This window comes from Dryas octopetala, chromosome 2, assembly GCF_963921425.1.
Source record: "Dryas octopetala chromosome 2, drDryOcto1.1, whole genome shotgun sequence".
Classification (NCBI taxonomy): domain Eukaryota; kingdom Viridiplantae; phylum Streptophyta; class Magnoliopsida; order Rosales; family Rosaceae; genus Dryas; species Dryas octopetala.
In genome coordinates this window covers 26,604,699-26,623,261 of record NC_141367.1, presented here as the reverse complement: position 1 = coordinate 26,623,261, position 18,563 = coordinate 26,604,699, and the positions used below count along the sequence as shown (strand labels likewise).

Sequence of the window (18,563 nt, the reverse complement as noted above, 5' to 3'; positions counted from 1 at the left end):
ACTTTTGTTTGGCAAATATAGATGATGCAATAACAACCAATGACGCAGCTTAAACATACCTTAGAAAACTACGATGCTTGAACTTCCAAGCTAAAGACTCGACTTACAACATAGAATTACAACAGATAATATAAAGGAATTCAACCATGCGCCAAACAAGCTGGTATAATCAGTCAATCACTCAATTTTTTGCTGTAGCTGTGTATATCTATGCTTTATACTCGATTCTGAGGTTCCGCGGTGACTACATACACAAATTTTATAAGAACATTGTTGTACAAGTATGTTTCCTGAGAAAAAAGAAAATGGCACCACTGAAAGCTAGAAATGTAGATTACATTACTAGCGACTTTTGTTCCATGTCTATCCATAATCCTATGCATGCATCTGTGCCTTTTCAAATTACACTCCCGAGGTTCTAAAAAGGGGAGTATGATGCCTCAGGTTCTGTTTGAAGCAGCCTTGCATACCTAACGGATGGAGATGGTATCACTACAACAGCTTCAGCGCTTAAACATTCCTTTACGACCCGCGAGGAGCTTTTTTAATCAAATATTGTATGGGGTCAGAGGTAAGAAAGTTACATGGACCTCCAAAGGCATACTGCATTTCATCAAAAAGTAATCAAACAAACACGAGTTAAACTCTAAGTGTCATGATACTCCAAGATCATGCCACAGCATCGGCTTGTCTTCTATTCAGTCGAGCATAGAGGCCATCCTTAGTGAGAAGCTCCCTGTGACTGCCAGTCTGTGTGTAACAGAAAAGTTATATTCATAGCTTGCATAACAAAATAACAGGTGCAAAAGATACTAGGCCTCCTGGTCAAGTGGTGTTTGCATCAAGCTCTCTCCCAAAAAATAAAACTCGGAATATGCTCTGGTAAGAGAGATCATGGAATAGTATCCCATGAGGCTTCTTTGTTTAAGTGGACAGCAGTCACATTCTCTAAGCAGAGTATTGAAAGTCCAACATTTTCCACTTAACAAAGGAAAAGTAGTATACTGGCAGAACAGAAAAAAATTCAAAAAATATATGATGGGCAAGTACTAACCTCAACAATTCTACCACCATCCATTACCACTATCTTGTCAGCAGCTTGTATGGTAGAAAGCCTGTATAAAGTGAGGAAGTGAAATTTTAGAATTGCCATAACACAACTAAAAGAGAGGATGTTAGCAAATCTACCTGTGTGCAATAATTATGACAGTTCTCCTTGTTGTCATGTCACTTCTGACAGCTCGGAGAACACCCTGGAAATGATGGAGAATGCTACATCAAATAACTCATCCTTTTAAAACTCTTGGGTATAGGGGTGTGGAGAGCTAATTGGCAGAAGTACTTACCTTGACATTGTGTTCACTCTCTGCATCCAATGCGCTAGTGGCTTCATCAAGGATCAAAATGGTTGGGTCCCTAAGAATGGCCCTAGCAATGGCAATTCTCTGCTTTTGTCCCCCACTGAGTAAATCATCATCAACAAGTGTATGATAACCATTGGGCAGGGATGAAATGAAATCATGTGCATGTGCCTGCTTGGCAGCCCATTCAACATCCTCCGGCCTTACATCTCTGGTACATCCATATCTAATGTTTGAACCAATGTCCATACGAAAAAGTCTGGGTTCCTGTTTAGATTCTAATTGTAATGAGAAAAGGTCTACTTAATCTGCAAATTTCAATGCTGGAAACAAAATAAGAACCTGTCCCACAAATCCGATTCTTTCTCTCAACCACATGACATCTAACTCTTGTAGAGGAAATCCATCAATCAAAATCTGCAGTTAAAGAAAAGTACATTAATGGGAAATTGCACTAAGCAAATTATCAACATCACAAGTTCTTCTAATTTATTTATTTATCATTACAACACATTGATGGAAGGCTAAAAACGTTTTACCTGACCATTTGTTGGCTCATATAGACGAAGCAAAATATTCACCAGTGTGCTTTTTCCACTACCACTAAGACCAACCTAAGAAAATTGGAAAGGAGAGAAATTAACTGCTTACCATTACTAGGGAAATAAGAAATCAAGAACGAGAATCAGCAACACTTACAATAGCAACCACTTCATTAGGATTCACCGATAAGCTGATGTTTTGCAGTACAGGTACCTATTCAAATGTCTAATTATTTTCTTTTTGCATTTGCAAAATTAACAATTTCAAGAAAACAAAAAAACATAAAATCAACTCCTAATCAGCTAGCTTAGACAAATGAAGTGACGTATAAAATGGTGTACCATAGGAATTAAGTGGTTTAAATATTAAATATCATATACAGTTTATATATGTTAATTGTAGATAAACTATGTATATTTGGGATCTTTATTCCTCTAAAGGCATAGAAAATGAACAAATGAAGAAAAAAAATTGCAGTAGAATGGGAGATACTCTAGTGGAGAAGACAAATAAACAAAAGTATGCAGCTTCTAGTTAACAAATCTCTCTCCATACATGCTCTTGATACCACCAAGAAAGAGACTACAACACTTTGAGGGCAGTGTATGGTGGGCTGGAGAAATGGAAAGACCACTTTTATGGACATGTATTTCTATTTTAGCACCATTCGTACTGCACTCAAGTGGTGGACCATGGAAAGGGATACCAGAAACAGCGGCTGACAAAAGCATAACCCAGATGAAGTATTTGGGATATGATGAATAGGAAAGGAAACATACCGTTGGCCTTGAAGGATAATGAAAAGAAACATTTACAAAATCAATATGTCCAGCCAGCTTTGGCAACTTTGATCCTATCACACAACATCGAAAATCAAATAAATTAAACAATACAAATAGAAGTTAATACACAAATTTAGAAACAAGTATTCAGAATAGCATCACTCCTGACAACAACAACAACAACAACAAAAATCTTCCATGGAAAAATAAACAGTCTCATAATCATCAATATACAAACTCCAGGCACACCAATACTGCAAAATATGAAAAAATAAATCATAGAAAGCATTGAAAATAAAACCTAAACCTAACATGAAACAACATATTGATGTAAAACATTCCATAAAAGTTCATAAATTTATTACCTTTTGATGTAAATTGGTCACTAGGTAGGAGGTCCATTAATTGGAAGACTTTTTCACTTGCCCCAACAGATTGCATCAGAGAGGACAAATTGTCCCCCACAAACCATGTTGAATAAATTAGCCACTCGCTGTACAATATAAACTTTGTAAGTTTCTCTGCCGTAATATGACCAGCTAGAATAGACATTCCTCCTATCAGCACAGCAATGACCTAGAAAATTGTATGTGCCAACAATAGCAGAAGTCAACTGCAAGAACTAGAGGGTTCAAGAAAATATAAATGAAACAATCAAGTTTTAAATTAAATTGTCACTTATGTGTTGATTATGAACATAGAATAAATTCTTAAATCATATCATTTTGAAAACCACTGAAAAGCTAGACCTGTGTTGAGTGATAAAGAGTATTGAAGCTCAAGTTCCAAAAACCATATGCAGCACTTTGTCGCATGCTTATATCAGCTAATTTCCCCAGCCACAGCTTGTACCTATACATCATATAAAGATAAAATATCCCTGTCAACCACTAAACAAAGAAGTGTACGGCCTTCCTGCTTGCCTATGCCTATATTTATTGCAAATGACTGGTAAAAGATGCAAATCTGTAGCATCTACACCTTCCAAGCTCTTGTTTTTCTGTTCCATAAACACGAACAGTTCTCAGCAAAGAGAATGTCTCTTGTGCAACCTACATTACAAAACAACAACTTGGGCATCATGTAAATCATGTAGGAACCAAAATCTTCAACAAAAAATTATAGCTAATATTTCTAATTCTACCTCATTGGCAGAGGCAGTGAACTCTTGAGTTAGCTTTGCTGCCTTTTTCTGATACCTATAAGAACGAAAAAAGTTTAAGCCTCAACATTCTTACAGCAACAATGTATGGGTCAAAAGAACGGGCTCAAGAACAACAAGCATTTGATACAAACATGTCTGTTCATTTCTCCGTATTTAAAGATCAAGATCTTCTCTGAAGTCATAGAAGATCTAGCTCTTCTGAAACCGAAACACTATTTCTTTCGGATACTACTCTTGTGCTTATCTTTTCCCGACACCCATCCACTTTATAGTCTTATATAACCAATTAATTGAATATTAATATAAATTTGGGAAGAATATCTGAAGAAACTGTGAAAAAATCTTACCAGCCATAAAGCAGCATAATTGCTGCTAAAGTAGAGCATATTGTCAATACACATAAACCAAGCGGCCATGACAAAATTAGCAAGTAGATGAGGGCACCTGTCCCCTGAAAAAGAACAATGGAAAGGCAAATTAATTCTCAAAGTGTAGGGAAACTCAGAATAGATTGAAAATTTAAGTAGTGAGTAAACCTGAAGACCATTGCGTAATATCATATTGAGATCATTTCCAATAACCCGTGATACTTGCTGACAATCTGCCCCAAGCCTACTTGTCAAATCACCAACTGTTTCACTGTCAAAAAAGAATATATCCTACAATGGAGATACTCAAGAATAAGTCAAACAATGCACCAACATATCTAGAAAGTTACAACTTGCTTGGTAGAAGCAAATAATAGAAATTGAAATTTAAGAAGAAACAATCTAAGAGTTTCGGAACCTGAAGAAGAAGTGAAGAGTATAGTGTTTCCCTCATTCGCTTGACCTGAAAAATGAAATTAAAGGATCCAATAATCAAAGGGAAAAAAGAAAGGACTAAGAGGGCATCTTTTAACAAGTAAAGTGAAATTAGAAGAAGCTTATATTCCCTTCACATTGTCATCATCAAACACATGGTAAGAGACACAGTAGCTCGTAAATCATAGAGACTTGACAAGAAGGCAAAATCAAGAGAGAGAAACTCACCAGAAGCATATTTGCAATGCCAAAACAGCATCCGCGGAGACCACTGTAGTCCAGAAACAGAGTAGGGGGTCAGCAGCAGTGCACATCACTCACTGATCACTCATGGAAGTTTCGTGATTATTTACACAAAAACAATTATTCAAGTTTGACACTTTACAAAAAACAGATGCAATGCAATTCATGAAGAAGAAGGGAACTCTGTCCATACAAGATTTTGACCTGCATAATCCCGAAATGACACAAACAATCACCAAGAGCCGCACATTCTGACGGAACACAGCGACTTGACCGCTCTGTGCCGAGAAGATTGACGCCGTCAAGTAATGGGGTATGGATATCTCCGAAAGCTGAAGCAGCAAATACCAAACAACTCAATTCAGTAAAAACAAAATCTAGAAAACTAATTCTGTGCTATCAAAATAATCAAAAATAAAAAGCACGAACCGCAGCGATAATTAGGGCAGAGAAAGCGGCAAAGATAACCCAACGGTCTCGGGCAACCAAGCCCCACATCCGAGTCAGAGCGCGAGTCAGAGTCACCGGCTCGGCGAAGATTTTAAAGTCTGCGTCGTCGGAGAAGTTCCACCAATTACCACCTGGCAAGATTGAGGGGAGAAAAGCGAACAATCTTCGGAGCCTTTCGAAGAGCTCGACATCGGTTTCTTGGGGATCGTTTTTGTACTCTTCCGGTGCATAGCCGTTAATGGAGGCTGATTTTGGAGGAGAAAAGTGAAATCGTCTGGGATTCGAAGAAGAAGAAGAAAGGGAGAGAGAAAGGGGAGACTTTTTTCTTGTTCTGGAAGTGAAATGAAGGACTTTTTGCGAAGTTACTATGAAAAGAGGTTGTTTGTGGTGAACGTAAGAGAGAAGCGGGGGCTGTATGTTGCATAGTGGCAGAGACATAGTTGGAAGAGAGAGAGGCATTGATTGGATGAAGCTATATGAGCTTCAATTTCAAATCGTTATATCCTCTGCTCAGCTCCACTCTCTGTGTCGTCGGAGACGAAGATGTGGCCCTCGCGGGAGTACTGATAAGAGGGATTGGGTCCCACCTCAACGGCTCACCAACTGGCGTGTGGAACGGTCTTGTACGCCGTCGTTTTTTTCTCCAGTGACGTGTTCCGTCTTGAGACTAATCAAGCTCGAGGCTTCTTTGCCACACGGCTCTCGCCTGTGACACGCCACGTTCACATCCTTTCCAACAACATTGCCCTCGCCAACTTCAGAATCTATGTTTCTTAATTGATGATTTTGAAGGTAATAACCACACAATGTTAAGGGTATTTTAGTCATAACAAAATAACGACGTAAATATCTCTCTCACAGTCTTTTCAGCGGGAACCCCGTAACTTTACTCTTCTCTCTCTTTCTCTGACCCCGACAGTCGGCACCATGGCCGTGGTTCTCGGAAACCTAGCTCTGTTACTAGACGTGACCTCGACAAGGACCATAATACCGGACCGGAAGACTTCTCGTCCGGTGGCGCTCGACGCCCTATTGAACTTGAACCTGAACCTGAACCTGCCGAAGAGGGACCACCCTCCTCACAGTCACGCGCACAACGGTTTTGTCGTCGCCAAGGGATTCGACTCGGACGGGGAGGCTCGGAGCCAAAGAGTCGTGGCGCGAGGGAAGTCGAATTCGAAGGTGAACGGCGTGGACTTCGATAGGGACGAGGAGGAGGGGAACGGCAACGGGAATGGGTTTGGGGAAGGGGAAGAGGAGCAGCAGTTCGATTGGGAGAAGGAAATGCGGAGGAGAGTGAAGGAGATCGAGGAGAGGAAAGAGTTGGTCAAGAAAGCCGAGGAGATACAGAATCAGATGGAGGATTATGAAGGCGATGGTGGAGAAGAGACGGAACACGAGAAGCGGATGAGAGTCAGGAAAGAGCTAGAAAAGGTCAGTATTTTCCATGTATTGTTTGGTTTCTCGGAAAATTAAGGGAAAGAAATCGTTTTTGTGTTATTTGATAACGTTAATTAATTCATATACCAAACTAGATTGAGATGGTACTTATTTTATTTGAAAGTGAAGATGAATGCATTGGCCTTATAATTAATGATGGTTCGAAGTTGGAATCTTAGGTGGCTGAACTATGAACAAGAATTATTGTCGAGAAGTTGATTGCTTTAGATGGGTAGCTTGTTCTTAATTTCGTTGTTGGCGGTTTTGTTGTTATGGTGTAAGAGAGCAGGTGGCTAAGGAGCAGGCAGAGCGACGAGCCACCGCACAGTTGATGTTCGATTTGGGCCAGAAGGCTTATGGGAGGGGCATGTACGGTCGTGCCATTGAGTTTCTAGAAGGTGCCCTCACAATCATTCCTAGGCCCACCTTATTTGGTGGTGAGGTTGGTTAGCTAGCTCCCTCTGACTATGAGAATCTCTCCTTTTCACGATTGTGTTAATGCTACATGCTTGATCAATGTACTAATGGAAATTAGTGTTATTGTTTCCAGATACAAATTTGGCTTGCAATGGCCTATGAGGCTAATAAACGCCATGCTGATTGCATTGATCTGTACCTGCAATTGGAGAAGAAGCACCCCAGTGTCAGCATTCGGCGCCAAGCAGCAGAGCTTCGCTACATTTTGCAAGCACCAAAGCTCAAGATAACCCAAGAAGAGATGGTAACCATACCACTCATTGGTTCTAGTTATGACAGGTATTGGTCCTTTTCATCTCAACCATGTCATGCTAATTGTTGCTTGTGCACTGTTTATGTGTTTCCTCTGGTCTGCATAGAGCTATCCCTCTCTTACGTGAAATGTCCCAGTCCCTTGTACCTCGAGCAGCTCCAATTCTCAGTCTATCAATTCTTACAGCCACCACATTTGGTGCCTGCATCATCAAACATTAGATCATCACATGTGTAATGAAAACTTAAATTGAGCACTAAAGGAATCTAGAATGAGGATCCATTTAGAATTGGTAATCTTGAAGCGCTCTTAATTAACTTTGGAGTCTGTCTGAAATTAGTGCTTTGATCTTTTGACACATGTTCTGATTGCTTAAATCTATTTTCCTTCCCCAACCAACACTTATTTCTTACCACATTAATCCCTGATTGGACAATTCAATAAAGTTGTTTTATCCTTCTCTTAGTTGTCTAGGAAAGCAGGGCTGTTAAATAAACATACTGGAAATGAAACTGTAAAGATGTAATTTTGTTCCCAGTTGAGTAGCTTGGTTTGGAACAAACTCTTCATGGCTCAAGTTTGGTCACTTTCAGCAACTCTTCAATGGTTTCCAATTTTCCATGACTAACGAGGTTTTTGTTGTGTGACTAATGCAGCTATGCAGCATCGTGGAGTGATAAATACAAGGACAAGGATCAGAGGAGCAGTGGGACAATAACCAATCAGCTTCCATCGTCGAAAGACTACTTAGGGGACTTTATGGTATGGCGACCTCCAGTTGAATTGGAGAAAAGCCAAGCTTTTTGGATAGCTCTGACAGTATGGTTGGGTTTAGTTGGAGCTGCCGTCTTTCTTCAAAGATGAATTATACAAGGATCATAATTGTATTTGTGATTATTGAGGTGTTTATAATGTTATTCATGTAATTATAAGTTGTTCATGTAATATTATGTACATTTTATGGTGAAAGATTAAATTTCTTAAGTGCTTTTTCAAAGCTTCCTGTGTTTTCATGCATTTTTATTTGTACTCAAGTGACTTATTACAACAACTAAGTTCTAACAAACTTCTGGACATCTGTATGAGAAGTTTTCACATATAAAACGTATTATTATAATCATATGTTTATTGAAACAATAGTAAGAAAACTAGTATATTTGGCTAGTAAGAAAACAATAGTAAATCATCAATTTTCCACTCTTCATCTCTTCTTTGACTGGAACTTTTAAGAGAAGCATTTGATAAGTACTTCAGGAAATCCTTATAAGTGAATACACATGAAGTACTTTTTTATGTGTTTCTAACGAAATATTACCGATAAAAACGTTAATAAGCTAAACACTTTGTAAATACTGTTTAGGAGAGGCAGTAATCAATCAATCATAAGCCTAGTAAATTTGGATGATACATAAGCCCAGTGAGTTTGGATGATTGGGCTAGAGAAAGAGTATAGAATACTTGGGCTGAAAAATAATCAAAACTCTTGAACCCAACTCACTCTACAAGTCCAGAGCATCATGCGTACCCTAAATAACACATTTACCCCTATTTGAAACACCGAATCCCTAAACCCTAAGGGCAAAAGCGTAAATCCACAAACATCGTCACCAAATAAATATCCCAAATCCCAGCCTCCCTCTAACCTTCTCTGAGCCGCCGAAACCCTAGAGGGCAAAGAGAGAGAGACGCAGAGATGACGACCCGCTTCAAGAAGAACCGCAAGAAGCGAGGGCACGTGAGCGCCGGGCACGGTCGAATCGGCAAGCACCGAAAGCATCCCGGAGGTCGCGGAAACGCCGGAGGCATGCACCACCACCGCATCCTCTTCGACAAGTACCATCCGGGGTATTTTGGTAAAGTGGGTATGCGCTACTTCCACAAGCTCCGCAACAAGTTCTACTGCCCCATCGTCAACGTCGACAAGCTCTGGTCCCTCCTCCCCCAGGAGGCCAAGGACAAGGCCACCAAGGACAACGTGCCGTTGATCGATGTCTCGCAGTATGGCTACTTCAAGGTCCTGGGCAAGGGTGCGTTGCCTCAGAACCAGCCTGTTGTGGTGAAGGCCAAGCTCATCTCCAAGACCGCCGAGAAGAAGATTAAGGAAGCTGGTGGTGCTGTTGTTCTCACCGCTTAGGTTCGGAGGTCTTGGATTTTTCACCTTTAGGGTTTATGATTTCATTGCTCTTTACTGCATTTTTGTTTTTATAAATTTGGTTTAGACTGTTATGCTACATTTATGTTATATTTCCAAAGTTCAATGAGCGGATGTTTAATGCCTTTTCCAATTAATGGGTTTTGCTTATTATCTGTTTTTTGGTTGGTAACATGATGGATTTGCTTCAATTTTCGCTATTGGTAAATTCTGGTTGGCTTTTGTTTATTGTTGCGCTATGCCTTGTGGATGTGTGGGATATTGTTTGTTTAGTTAATGTTGAGGGTTCATCTTACTGTGACAAAGAGCGACCATCTATTGATCTTGCTGTAAATGCTTGGACTATGTATCAAGCTCAATGACCAGGATTCAACATTGGTTTAAATCAAGAAACTACAGGTATAAGGATTTTTTCGCATACAAACACTACTGCGATTTTTTTCTAGTTTTGGTGGAAACTGTATTGTTAGGTATTTGTACCAGTGATGTTGGGTATGCTTAACTCTATCTTTGCTAGTCATATGCACAGGATTAGCCTGAAATGGTTTTTGTGAATGTGTATGACGTGTTGTGGCCATGTGCCAAGTTTGGTAATGTTTTTTAGGTCTTATCATCTTAATGGATAGTCTTAAGCCGTACTTGCAATGTGCATTTGTGAATTTGTTCTCATTGGCTTTATTTGTATTTGAGTTAGTAGTTGTATTAGTCATGAATTAGTTGAAGGAACCTGTCCACACAAAAAAAGGGTTATAGAGGAAAGAGTGTATTGCATTATCGGAGATGGATGTAGTTTGCACTAGATGAAGCTATATTTTGGGGGAGTGATTCTGCTCTTCTGTGGCAGAAGCATGTTAAATTATAGCTTGCAGCTGCTTTTGTTAAGCATTGGAAGATGCTTTTCGAAACTAAAGTAACTTTGATGTTCAATTTGATATATTTGATATATCTTTTGGTAGGAGTTTTTCTCAGTAGTTCAACATGAACTAATAGATTTTTGAGTCCTCAATTGTTTTGTACTTTCATTAGTTTTTTAGCAAATTACAATTTAGTACCTCAACTTTACATATTGTTTTAACTTAGTACACTAACTTTGAAAACTTGCAAAAAAGTATCTAACTTTTATTTTGTATCAAAATAGTATTTCTGTTAGTTTTTTTGTCAAATAAACCGTTATTTGCTAACGTGGTAGGTGTATTTTCGTTTTTTTCTCCAAATTTAAAAAATAATAATATTTTTTAAAACTTTTGAATAACAAAATTTCTTAAAATAATTCAAATAAACAAATTTCATAAAATAAAAAAAACTTTTCCCCCTCCTTCCTTAGCCCTGCCCCACTCCCCCACCCAGCCCCTCCCCCTTCTCCCCTCCCCTTCTAGCCCTCACCCCTCCCTTCCCCAATCCGCCCATCCTTCCCACGTCAGTAGATAACGATTTATTTGACAGCAGATAATTAACATATGTACTATTTTGACACAAAATAAAAGTTGAAATATTTTTTGCAAGTTTTTAAAGTTGAGGTACTAAGTTGAAATAATATGTAAAATTGAAGTACTAAATTGTAATTTACTTTTAAGTTTTTATCAGATTTTCTAGCAATGATAATGGGCATAAAATATGAAGACAATCAATATAACAATTCAATTATTAAAGTCCTATATGCGAACTATCATTGTCAAATGGGAAATTACATGATGTCTTGCCATTCCAGAACTCAGTTTTGTTGGATACCCAAAATCTCCTGTGAAGGACAACATAGGCTATGCTTTCATGATTGAAAGTGATCTATATGTCCTCAGGAATTAAAAAAAAAATATTTCAAAAATATTATTGCAGAAGATTGACCCTTACATTGAAAAGCTAACATTGCATTTGGCAATTGTCAAATTCTCGATGTTTAATAGTCTTGTGAGACTTCAACTTTCTACATCGTTTCCTTTGGTATCAGAATGGCCGCCAACGTTGTTGTCGTCTTTGGAATCCGTAGGCCCTCCCCATTTCTTTATCCTGTCTTCAGCTATAGATGCCTGCATTTCGATCACACATTACGTCTCTGTTTATGGTGTATCATTGACACAACAGTAAAGCATGGTGTGAAACATTCCCTTACCTCTTTGTTCCAGTTGGTTCTATAAATTATCAAGAAAAGCACACAAGTCTGAAGGACTGTCCCTACCAGCATTCCAATCCAAATACCCTGAAAATGGTCATTATATATCGTCACTTTTACCCATTCACTAAATATTTTCACCGAAGTTGTAGATGGGAAAATAGAGTCTTACCTCAACACCCCAATCAAGCTTGTACCCAAATATTAGACCCAAGGGCACCCCAATCACATAGTAGCACGCTATGTTCACATAAGCCACAACAGCTTGCCAACCTGCTCCAATGGCGACCCCAGACAGAACAGGTTGAATGTTGTTGATGACAATGCAGGTCGCCAGCAATGGTGTGAGCTGCTTGACAAGAGCTTTAACGTCCGAGTCGCTTGAAAACAAGGAGGGGTAACTGTTTCGAAAGATGATGAGGACAAGCGAGAGGAGAACACCGATAAAAAATGCAGTCACTACGGCCACTACTAATGAGAACTTTGCTGTTCTTGGGTGAGCTGCTCCTAGTTCATTTGACACTCTCACACTGCAAAGTATTTAATTTCATTCAGATCATTAACATTTTGTATATTGTGAAGTTCAGCGACTTGGGTGATGAAAGGTTTGGGGTCGACTGACCTTATTGCTGCGTTCATGCCAAGAGCTACCATGACCGTCCAGCCCAATATGTTCATGCTGCAAATTCAACAGTGCATGTATGTACCACAAGATGGTCAATCAAATCCGTATTTTAGGTGCTACAAGAAAAATTAAAACAAAGAAATAAAGAAAACATAAATAATTATGGCATGCTTTCTAATGATGACTCTGTTCAAAATATTCAACATGAAATCAAATCCAATGTTCAAAATATTCAATTTAAACATTCCAAAAGTATCAAATGCATGCTTTTCAAATCAGCCGATCAAAGACATTCTCTTTTCAGCTTCATGAGAGTCACGAGACCCAAAAAGTATCAAAAAGCAAAAATGATTTTGTCCACTTTTCTTCTTATTGACCCCACACATAATTAGCCTTGTATGTTTCGCGTGGGTTTCTTTGTTTCGTTCATTAATTTATAGATTCTGTCATTTGCAAGTTGCAACAACCAAGAACCTCCAGGAGCTGAGGACCAAAGGTCTGTATGTGAAGTAAAGCTTGATGAATGGTGTAGGGTTACGTACATGTCTTCTAGCTTGGATTGAAAGCAAAAAGCAACAACGTACAGTTGCTCGAGAGAAATGAATGGGAAAATAAAGCAAAAAGGCTGTAACCATCACACAGACAGCCAAAAACAGAGCATGTGAAAGTGGTCATCTAAGTGCAAGCAAATATATTTATATATTTGAAAAAATAATTATACACTTGCTACGACAAACATATAGCAGAAGAAGAGATCGAGTACTCAACTCACCATATGGATAGGCCATCCACAGAAACTTCTGCATTCTTTAGATATCCCGCAAAGAGAATTAGTGCCATGAAATACCACACTTCCAAACTGCACCAGATTTAAATAAAACAAAATAATAATTAGAGCCTTGTTTTTTTATATAATTTGACTGATGTCCGGTCCATTGTGAACCCATTCAATATATCATTGAGTAATCACATTAACATTCATCAATAATTAAGCATTAGAATTTGCTAACTTGGGGTCATTATCATTGGTGCGCATATTCATTGCTTTATTGGTTAATTTGGAAAGATAATATGTTTGGGAAGGAGAGTAAATTTGCTCACCACCTTAATTTGGTGTTTGGTGGTGAGCATCACCATCTATCTCAACATGTGACATCTCTCTTATAATCTAACTATAGTTAATAACTAATAATAAATACATTTACATACTTAGAGTGATGAGAGAGAAAATAAGTAAATAATAAAAAATACTTATTTATCTTCCCAAAAAACCATCAACCCCACACCTTCCCAATCTTTCCAGTGACCCATCCTCTCAACTCCGGCAGTCCCGAAGCCAGTTGTCGGCCGGAGTTGTACAAATGACTGTTCAATTAGATTTTTGATTGCCCATTCATATTTATGGACCTGGATCCTCTGCCTTGCTTCCCTGCAAGGCTGGTACTAGGTTCAATCTGAGCCTTTGAAAGACATAGTGTCAAGGGCTCATATTTGAGCATAGTACCTGCCTTGCAGGGAAGCAAGGCAGGGGATCCAGTTCCCATATTTATATAGCTGAGATGATGTCCATGGCCATGGGTAGAGGAGCCATGTGTTAGGCTTTGAATTCGTCCTTGGTTGGGATTCAAAGCACAAAAATATCCCATTTTATATTTTTATGTCATATTTCTGCTAGGTCCATGCACTGGTTCCTCACACCCATTTCAAAAAACTAGCCGAGCATCATTTGTCTACTCTTTCTTGAACATCCAATGGATGCTTATGACCAAAATGTTGAAGCTCCATCCCTTGCAATCAGCAACTGCAAGGTTGCCTCTAATTTCTGGACCAAGTGACAAATAAACGAGAGAGAGAGAGAGAGAGAGAGAGAGAGAGAGGAAAAAGAGAGCGGATGGGAGGGTGGTGGCCGGACGGCTAGGGTGAAGAGACCCCCGGTGAGAGCGGTCGCTGGAAAGATGGAGGGAGGGGTGGAGTTGCAGATCGGGGTATAATCTTCAAGTTAATGGGAGTGGGTTCTTAATTATTATTATTATTTTTTATGTTTTTGTTTTAATCCTAAACTAATTCAACTTTTTGGGAAGACAAATAATGAAATAAGTATTTTTATTGTTTAATTATTCTATAATTAACTATGATTAGCTTATAGGACAGATGACTTTTATAAGGGTAGGTGGTGACGCTCACCACCAAAACAAGGTGGTGAGCAAATTTGCTCTCGGAAGGAAGTGTATTACATTATAATGAAATGCTAAAAGCAGCTTATAGTTAACAAGTGCGCTGAGGTCCCTCGCTTGCTATCAAAAGAAAAAGCTATAAAGGGTAATAAAAACTTATATTTGGTGAAATAAAAAAAATAAAATAGGAGAGAGGATGCATGCACCACTCAAAGAAGAAGAAAAGTCTAACTTAAAGATCTCACTTGGACATATATAGGGTAGTTTTACTCTTGTCGCATACGTGACCCATATGGAATTTAAACATTAAAAACCCAGACACAAATTTTTTATTTGGGTAAAGTACTCCAATGTCCAACCTTTTATATATTTTTAATTTTATACATTTTATTCAAAATTTCTATAGTAATCTATTTCCATATTTATATTTTCATTATTTGAAATACTCCATAGATAATCAATTTTTTTTTCTTCTTTCTAACCTACATTAATCCTTTCCAAATTGATGCAAGAATATTAAATATCCTAGCTACCATTTGACATGTCCAATATATATGGCATATATCCTTGCCATGACAGATGAGCTAGAGATTGTGACTTCTGAGAAAACTAAAGCATTGACCGATTAACCAACAGTCAAGGTAGAAAAATCTTTGGAAATTATAAATGGTAGCTAATATCCTACCAAACAAGTTGTATATATATGATAGCTATGTAGAAAATGTAATATAGTAAATGGCAATTAATGAGATGAGAAATTTGTGTATGTAAAATTTTTGGGGAATCTTTGAACAGCAAATTTGAAACGAGAACCAGGTAGCTAGCTTACCAGAGCATAACTGCTGAAGCCAGAGAGAGCTTAACAAAACCCCAAAGATTCTGAAACGCCTTCCACGAGAAGCCAGTCCAGGCCCGACCGCAAGTCCCAGAGAAAATATAAGCCAACTGAGCCAGAACTATGATCCACCACGAGGCGTTGAGCACCACCGCCGCACCCACCAGGCCCCACCCCAGCTTGAGCATGAGAAGCCAGCTGAACAACGTGTGCAGCACCAGCACCACCGCCGCTATCACCGCCATCACCATGATCTTGCTCTGCGACTGCAGGAACTTGGCTATCGGGAAGTTCATCGCGTACGCGAACAGCTGCGGGATCATCCACACCGCAAACACTCCCGCCGCCTTCGATATCTCCGCCGTCTGCCCTATTCCGTACAGAATTTGCTGAGCGAATATGTAGAGAAAGCAGAGGACTATGGCCGTGCTGTTCAGGATTATCCACGACCTCTGCATGTAGATTCCAAGCATGTCCAGCTGTCCCGCCCCGAACGCTTGCCCGCATAGCGTTTCAAGCGCGCTCCCCATGCCCAGCTATTGATTCAAAAAATCACTAAGAAATTAATTAATTAGCAGGATGTATATGAAAATGTACGTTTTGTTTTTATATGCACCGTACCGTGATGCCGAAGGAGAAGCCGGCGATGACAGAATTCTCGATGGAGACGGCGGCGAGGTCGAGGGTGCCGACCTGGCCGGCGAAGACCTGAGTGACGGCGCCGAGGGAGTACTGGCATATGGAGGTGAACATGGCGGGGCCGGCGAGGTACCAGAGCTTCTTGGATTCCCTAAAGAACTCGCGGAAGAAGTCGCGGACGCCGAGGATGGGGGAGATGTCGTCGGCATCGGGAGTGAAGGAGCTGGTGAATGAAGTTTGGTTTGCGGGTACAGGGAGGGACTCTAGGTGGTCGTCTCTTGCCGACACAAGTGGCTGCTTATATTGATTGTCCTCCATGTGACAATCAATATGGAGAGAGACAGACTTTGTTTTGGTTTGAACTCTGTGTTTGGGTTAATTTTCTTGGAATTCGAATGGGATCGATGGGTCGACTACTGTGGGACTCAACTGCATGGCATTGGCAATTGCCATTTGGCATTGGTATAGATGAATACATATATGCCTCCGCGGTCCATCTTGGAATTTTATTGACTAAATAGATATATTTCAAATTTAAAAAATATATATATTCTTTTAGGTAAACGAAAATAAAAACACATACCGAGGTTTTCGGCTTGAGTGTACCTACAAGTCAATATATAGCATATGTGATCTTTGACCAAAAAAAAAATATACGAATCAATTTTAATGATTAGTAATAATAGTGGTAATGATTATTGTATAACTTTCCAATAATCATGCTCAATTGCCAATATATGTATTCGAGGAAGGAGTAGAGTTAATTTGTTTCAAAGTTTGTGAAGTATGGTCGTGCAAGGTCAATGCAAGACGTGCAACTGTGCAAGTTCTTAGAAAACTGAAAAATCGATCATTATTTAAGAAACTATTAGACATGCAATCTATGACCAACCACTCGACCAAATGGTCCTCATAAAGAAGGTAACACACGTACGTGTGTCTCATAAATTTTTGGAAAATTTCCCAAACGTACAATAGGTATTGTCACTCATATCTTATCAATCATCATATCTCAATGCTTAGGAAAATGAGCGGTGTTTGTGACATATATATCAAATTAAACAGCACAGTATTATATATATTTTGTTGAATATGGGACTGTAACAACACGTAATGTATTGAATTTAACTATCCATAGTCGCATCATAGCTTCTGTTTTTTTTTTTTTTTTTTTTTTTTCTCGAGGCCTTTGTTTGGTTACTTTGGTATAACTCACAGTACGTACTGTCTTCCTTTCAGTCGGAGAAAAACACGTACAGTTCTTTATTAATTGTTATTATATATAGTAGTCCACTTTTCTGTCTATTTACAGCAAAATGGCAGTAATATATACATATATATATATATATTCATATTGACTAATACAATAATACTGATCGACCCTTTGACATTAAAAAAAAAAAGATTAAAAAAAAGAGTAAAGAGATAAACTTGACAGAAGAATATATATATATATATATATAGTTTGTAGATGATGCAGCTGATAAAATATCTGACCACATGCAACAGTATTGAAAGCTACGCCAATTTGGCTTTACTAATTTTAGGCAGGATTGGATCGTTTCTGTTTGCATGTTTGCAAAATACGTCCAAAGATAAGTGACATATACATAAGAAGATCGATCTAATGAATATGATCCATGAAAAGTTCGGCATCTGCATGCAATATATTTGGCAATTGCATGCTCTTTGATCTCCACGTTAACTTATGCCAGTAGCCCCATCTCCAACTAGAACTGTTTTTCTTTTGTGGCAAAAAATAAAAAGAATTTTTTCTCTTTTTTTTTTTTTTTTTGGTCAAGAGCGAGCTTCGAACTAGACTAGTGCTCCACTCGTCCCCCCAAGAGAATCATATTCTCTTATTCTAGCTCTGTGTGCACTGATATTAATCTATTTCATTAATTATTAATCATCTAGATATGTAGGTGGACCAGCTTCTTCAGTGATTTCAAATGTCCAATATTTGATTATTCATTTCTTTCTTCCCCTTTGAAGCAAGTAATGTGCACAGAAGATCATTACAAAAATCATTATATGATTAAATATATAATATAACAAATTAGTTATTAGTTTAGTAATATTTCTCTTGTTAATACGTCTCAACAAGTACTATTCGAATATATATATATAATGAAAATTCAAAAGCCTTCTTTTAATTTGTATTCTTTTAAATTTTTAATATGAATTATTATATAATGAGTTCCCTCTATTTAGTACTATTAGAATATATATATATACATGTATATATATCTACCAGTCAAACAATGACCATATAATATATCGTTGGTTGTACCTTACAGAATGGCAGTTGACATCTTTCAAAAAAACAAAAAAAGAATGGCAGTTGACAATAATCAATCAGATTATCAGAATTTAGTCACTTCCAACGTAAGAGAGAGAAACAGAGCACGTTAAAATTTGAGACGAATCACGAGGAAGACAAAATGGAGACGTATTGCTCCCTGCCTCCTACACTACGCATTGTGGTGGGCAAGGCTATGGTCTCTCTTTTTT

The 18,563-nt window shown here is 38.5% G+C and overlaps 4 protein-coding genes across 5 annotated transcripts; 2 read left to right on the top strand and 2 right to left on the bottom strand.

The window, feature by feature from the left end:
• Positions 1–166: 166 nt before the first annotated feature.
• ABCB26 (transporter associated with antigen processing protein 1) lies at positions 167–6,028 on the bottom strand. Of its 2 annotated transcripts, XM_086231646.1 has the most exons (18): positions 5,327–6,028; positions 5,102–5,229; positions 4,883–4,925; positions 4,638–4,682; positions 4,388–4,510; positions 4,199–4,302; positions 3,831–3,885; positions 3,668–3,738; positions 3,436–3,538; positions 3,052–3,262; positions 2,684–2,757; positions 2,061–2,117; positions 1,901–1,975; positions 1,704–1,778; positions 1,347–1,628; positions 1,189–1,253; positions 1,055–1,115; positions 167–750 (listed from the first exon to the last, which is right to left on the bottom strand). In XM_086231646.1, the coding sequence occupies exons 1-18, from the start codon at positions 5,804–5,806 to the stop codon at positions 670–672; spliced, it is 2,133 nt and encodes a 710-aa protein (XP_086087772.1). In that variant the 5' UTR covers positions 5,807–6,028; the 3' UTR covers positions 167–669. The 2 variants fall into 2 exon arrangements, with proteins under 2 accessions (XP_086087772.1, XP_086087773.1); XM_086231647.1 differs by lacking the exon at positions 5,327–6,028 and having other exon boundaries at positions 5,091–5,214.
• Positions 6,029–6,218: 190 nt separating this feature from the next.
• Positions 6,219–8,516, top strand: LOC147294886 (Tetratricopeptide repeat (TPR)-like superfamily protein). The gene is made up of 4 exons (XM_086232211.1): positions 6,219–6,781; positions 7,077–7,229; positions 7,338–7,543; positions 8,174–8,516. Exons 1-4 carry the CDS (start codon positions 6,275–6,277, stop codon positions 8,379–8,381), a joined length of 1,074 nt encoding a protein of 357 aa, XP_086088337.1. The 5' UTR covers positions 6,219–6,274; the 3' UTR covers positions 8,382–8,516.
• A 634-nt stretch (positions 8,517–9,150) lies between these two features.
• On the top strand, positions 9,151–9,819 carry LOC147294885 (large ribosomal subunit protein uL15x). Its single transcript, XM_086231705.1, has one exon. The coding sequence runs from the start codon at positions 9,211–9,213 to the stop codon at positions 9,649–9,651; it is 441 nt and encodes a 146-aa protein (XP_086087831.1). The 5' UTR covers positions 9,151–9,210; the 3' UTR covers positions 9,652–9,819.
• Positions 9,820–11,284: 1,465 nt separating this feature from the next.
• LOC147294884 (MATE efflux family protein) lies at positions 11,285–16,721 on the bottom strand. Its single transcript, XM_086232387.1, has 7 exons — positions 16,032–16,721; positions 15,405–15,946; positions 13,174–13,260; positions 12,399–12,455; positions 11,949–12,306; positions 11,777–11,863; positions 11,285–11,693 (listed from the first exon to the last, which is right to left on the bottom strand). Exons 1-7 carry the CDS (start codon positions 16,365–16,367, stop codon positions 11,583–11,585), a joined length of 1,578 nt encoding a protein of 525 aa, XP_086088513.1. The 5' UTR covers positions 16,368–16,721; the 3' UTR covers positions 11,285–11,582.
• Positions 16,722–18,563: the final 1,842 nt, after the last annotated feature.

Excerpts from the sequence above, each read along its gene's own strand:
- LOC147294885 (XM_086231705.1), top strand. The coding sequence starts at position 9,211 with ATGACGACCCGCTTCAAGAAGAACCGCAAGAAGCGAGGGCACGTGAGC.
- LOC147294886 (XM_086232211.1), top strand. The coding sequence starts at position 6,275 with ATGGCCGTGGTTCTCGGAAACCTAGCTCTGTTACTAGACGTGACCTCG. Across the intron at positions 7,230-7,337 it reads CCACCTTATTTGGTGGTGAG|ATACAAATTTGGCTTGCAAT; the intron begins GTTGGTTAGCTA and ends TATTGTTTCCAG. Across the intron at positions 7,544-8,173 it reads ATTGGTTCTAGTTATGACAG|CTATGCAGCATCGTGGAGTG; the intron begins GTATTGGTCCTT and ends TGACTAATGCAG.
- ABCB26 (XM_086231646.1), bottom strand. The coding sequence starts at position 5,806 with ATGCCTCTCTCTCTTCCAACTATGTCTCTGCCACTATGCAACATACAG. Across the intron at positions 5,230-5,326 it reads CTGCCCTAATTATCGCTGCG|CTTTCGGAGATATCCATACC; the intron begins GTTCGTGCTTTT and ends TTGCTGCTTCAG. Across the intron at positions 4,683-4,882 it reads GCATTGCAAATATGCTTCTG|GTCAAGCGAATGAGGGAAAC; the intron begins GTGAGTTTCTCT and ends TTCATTTTTCAG.
- LOC147294884 (XM_086232387.1), bottom strand. The coding sequence starts at position 16,367 with ATGGAGGACAATCAATATAAGCAGCCACTTGTGTCGGCAAGAGACGAC. Across the intron at positions 12,456-13,173 it reads GTGGATGGCCTATCCATATG|CATGAACATATTGGGCTGGA; the intron begins GTGAGTTGAGTA and ends TTGAATTTGCAG. Across the intron at positions 11,864-11,948 it reads AGCTTGATTGGGGTGTTGAG|GGTATTTGGATTGGAATGCT; the intron begins GTAAGACTCTAT and ends GACCATTTTCAG.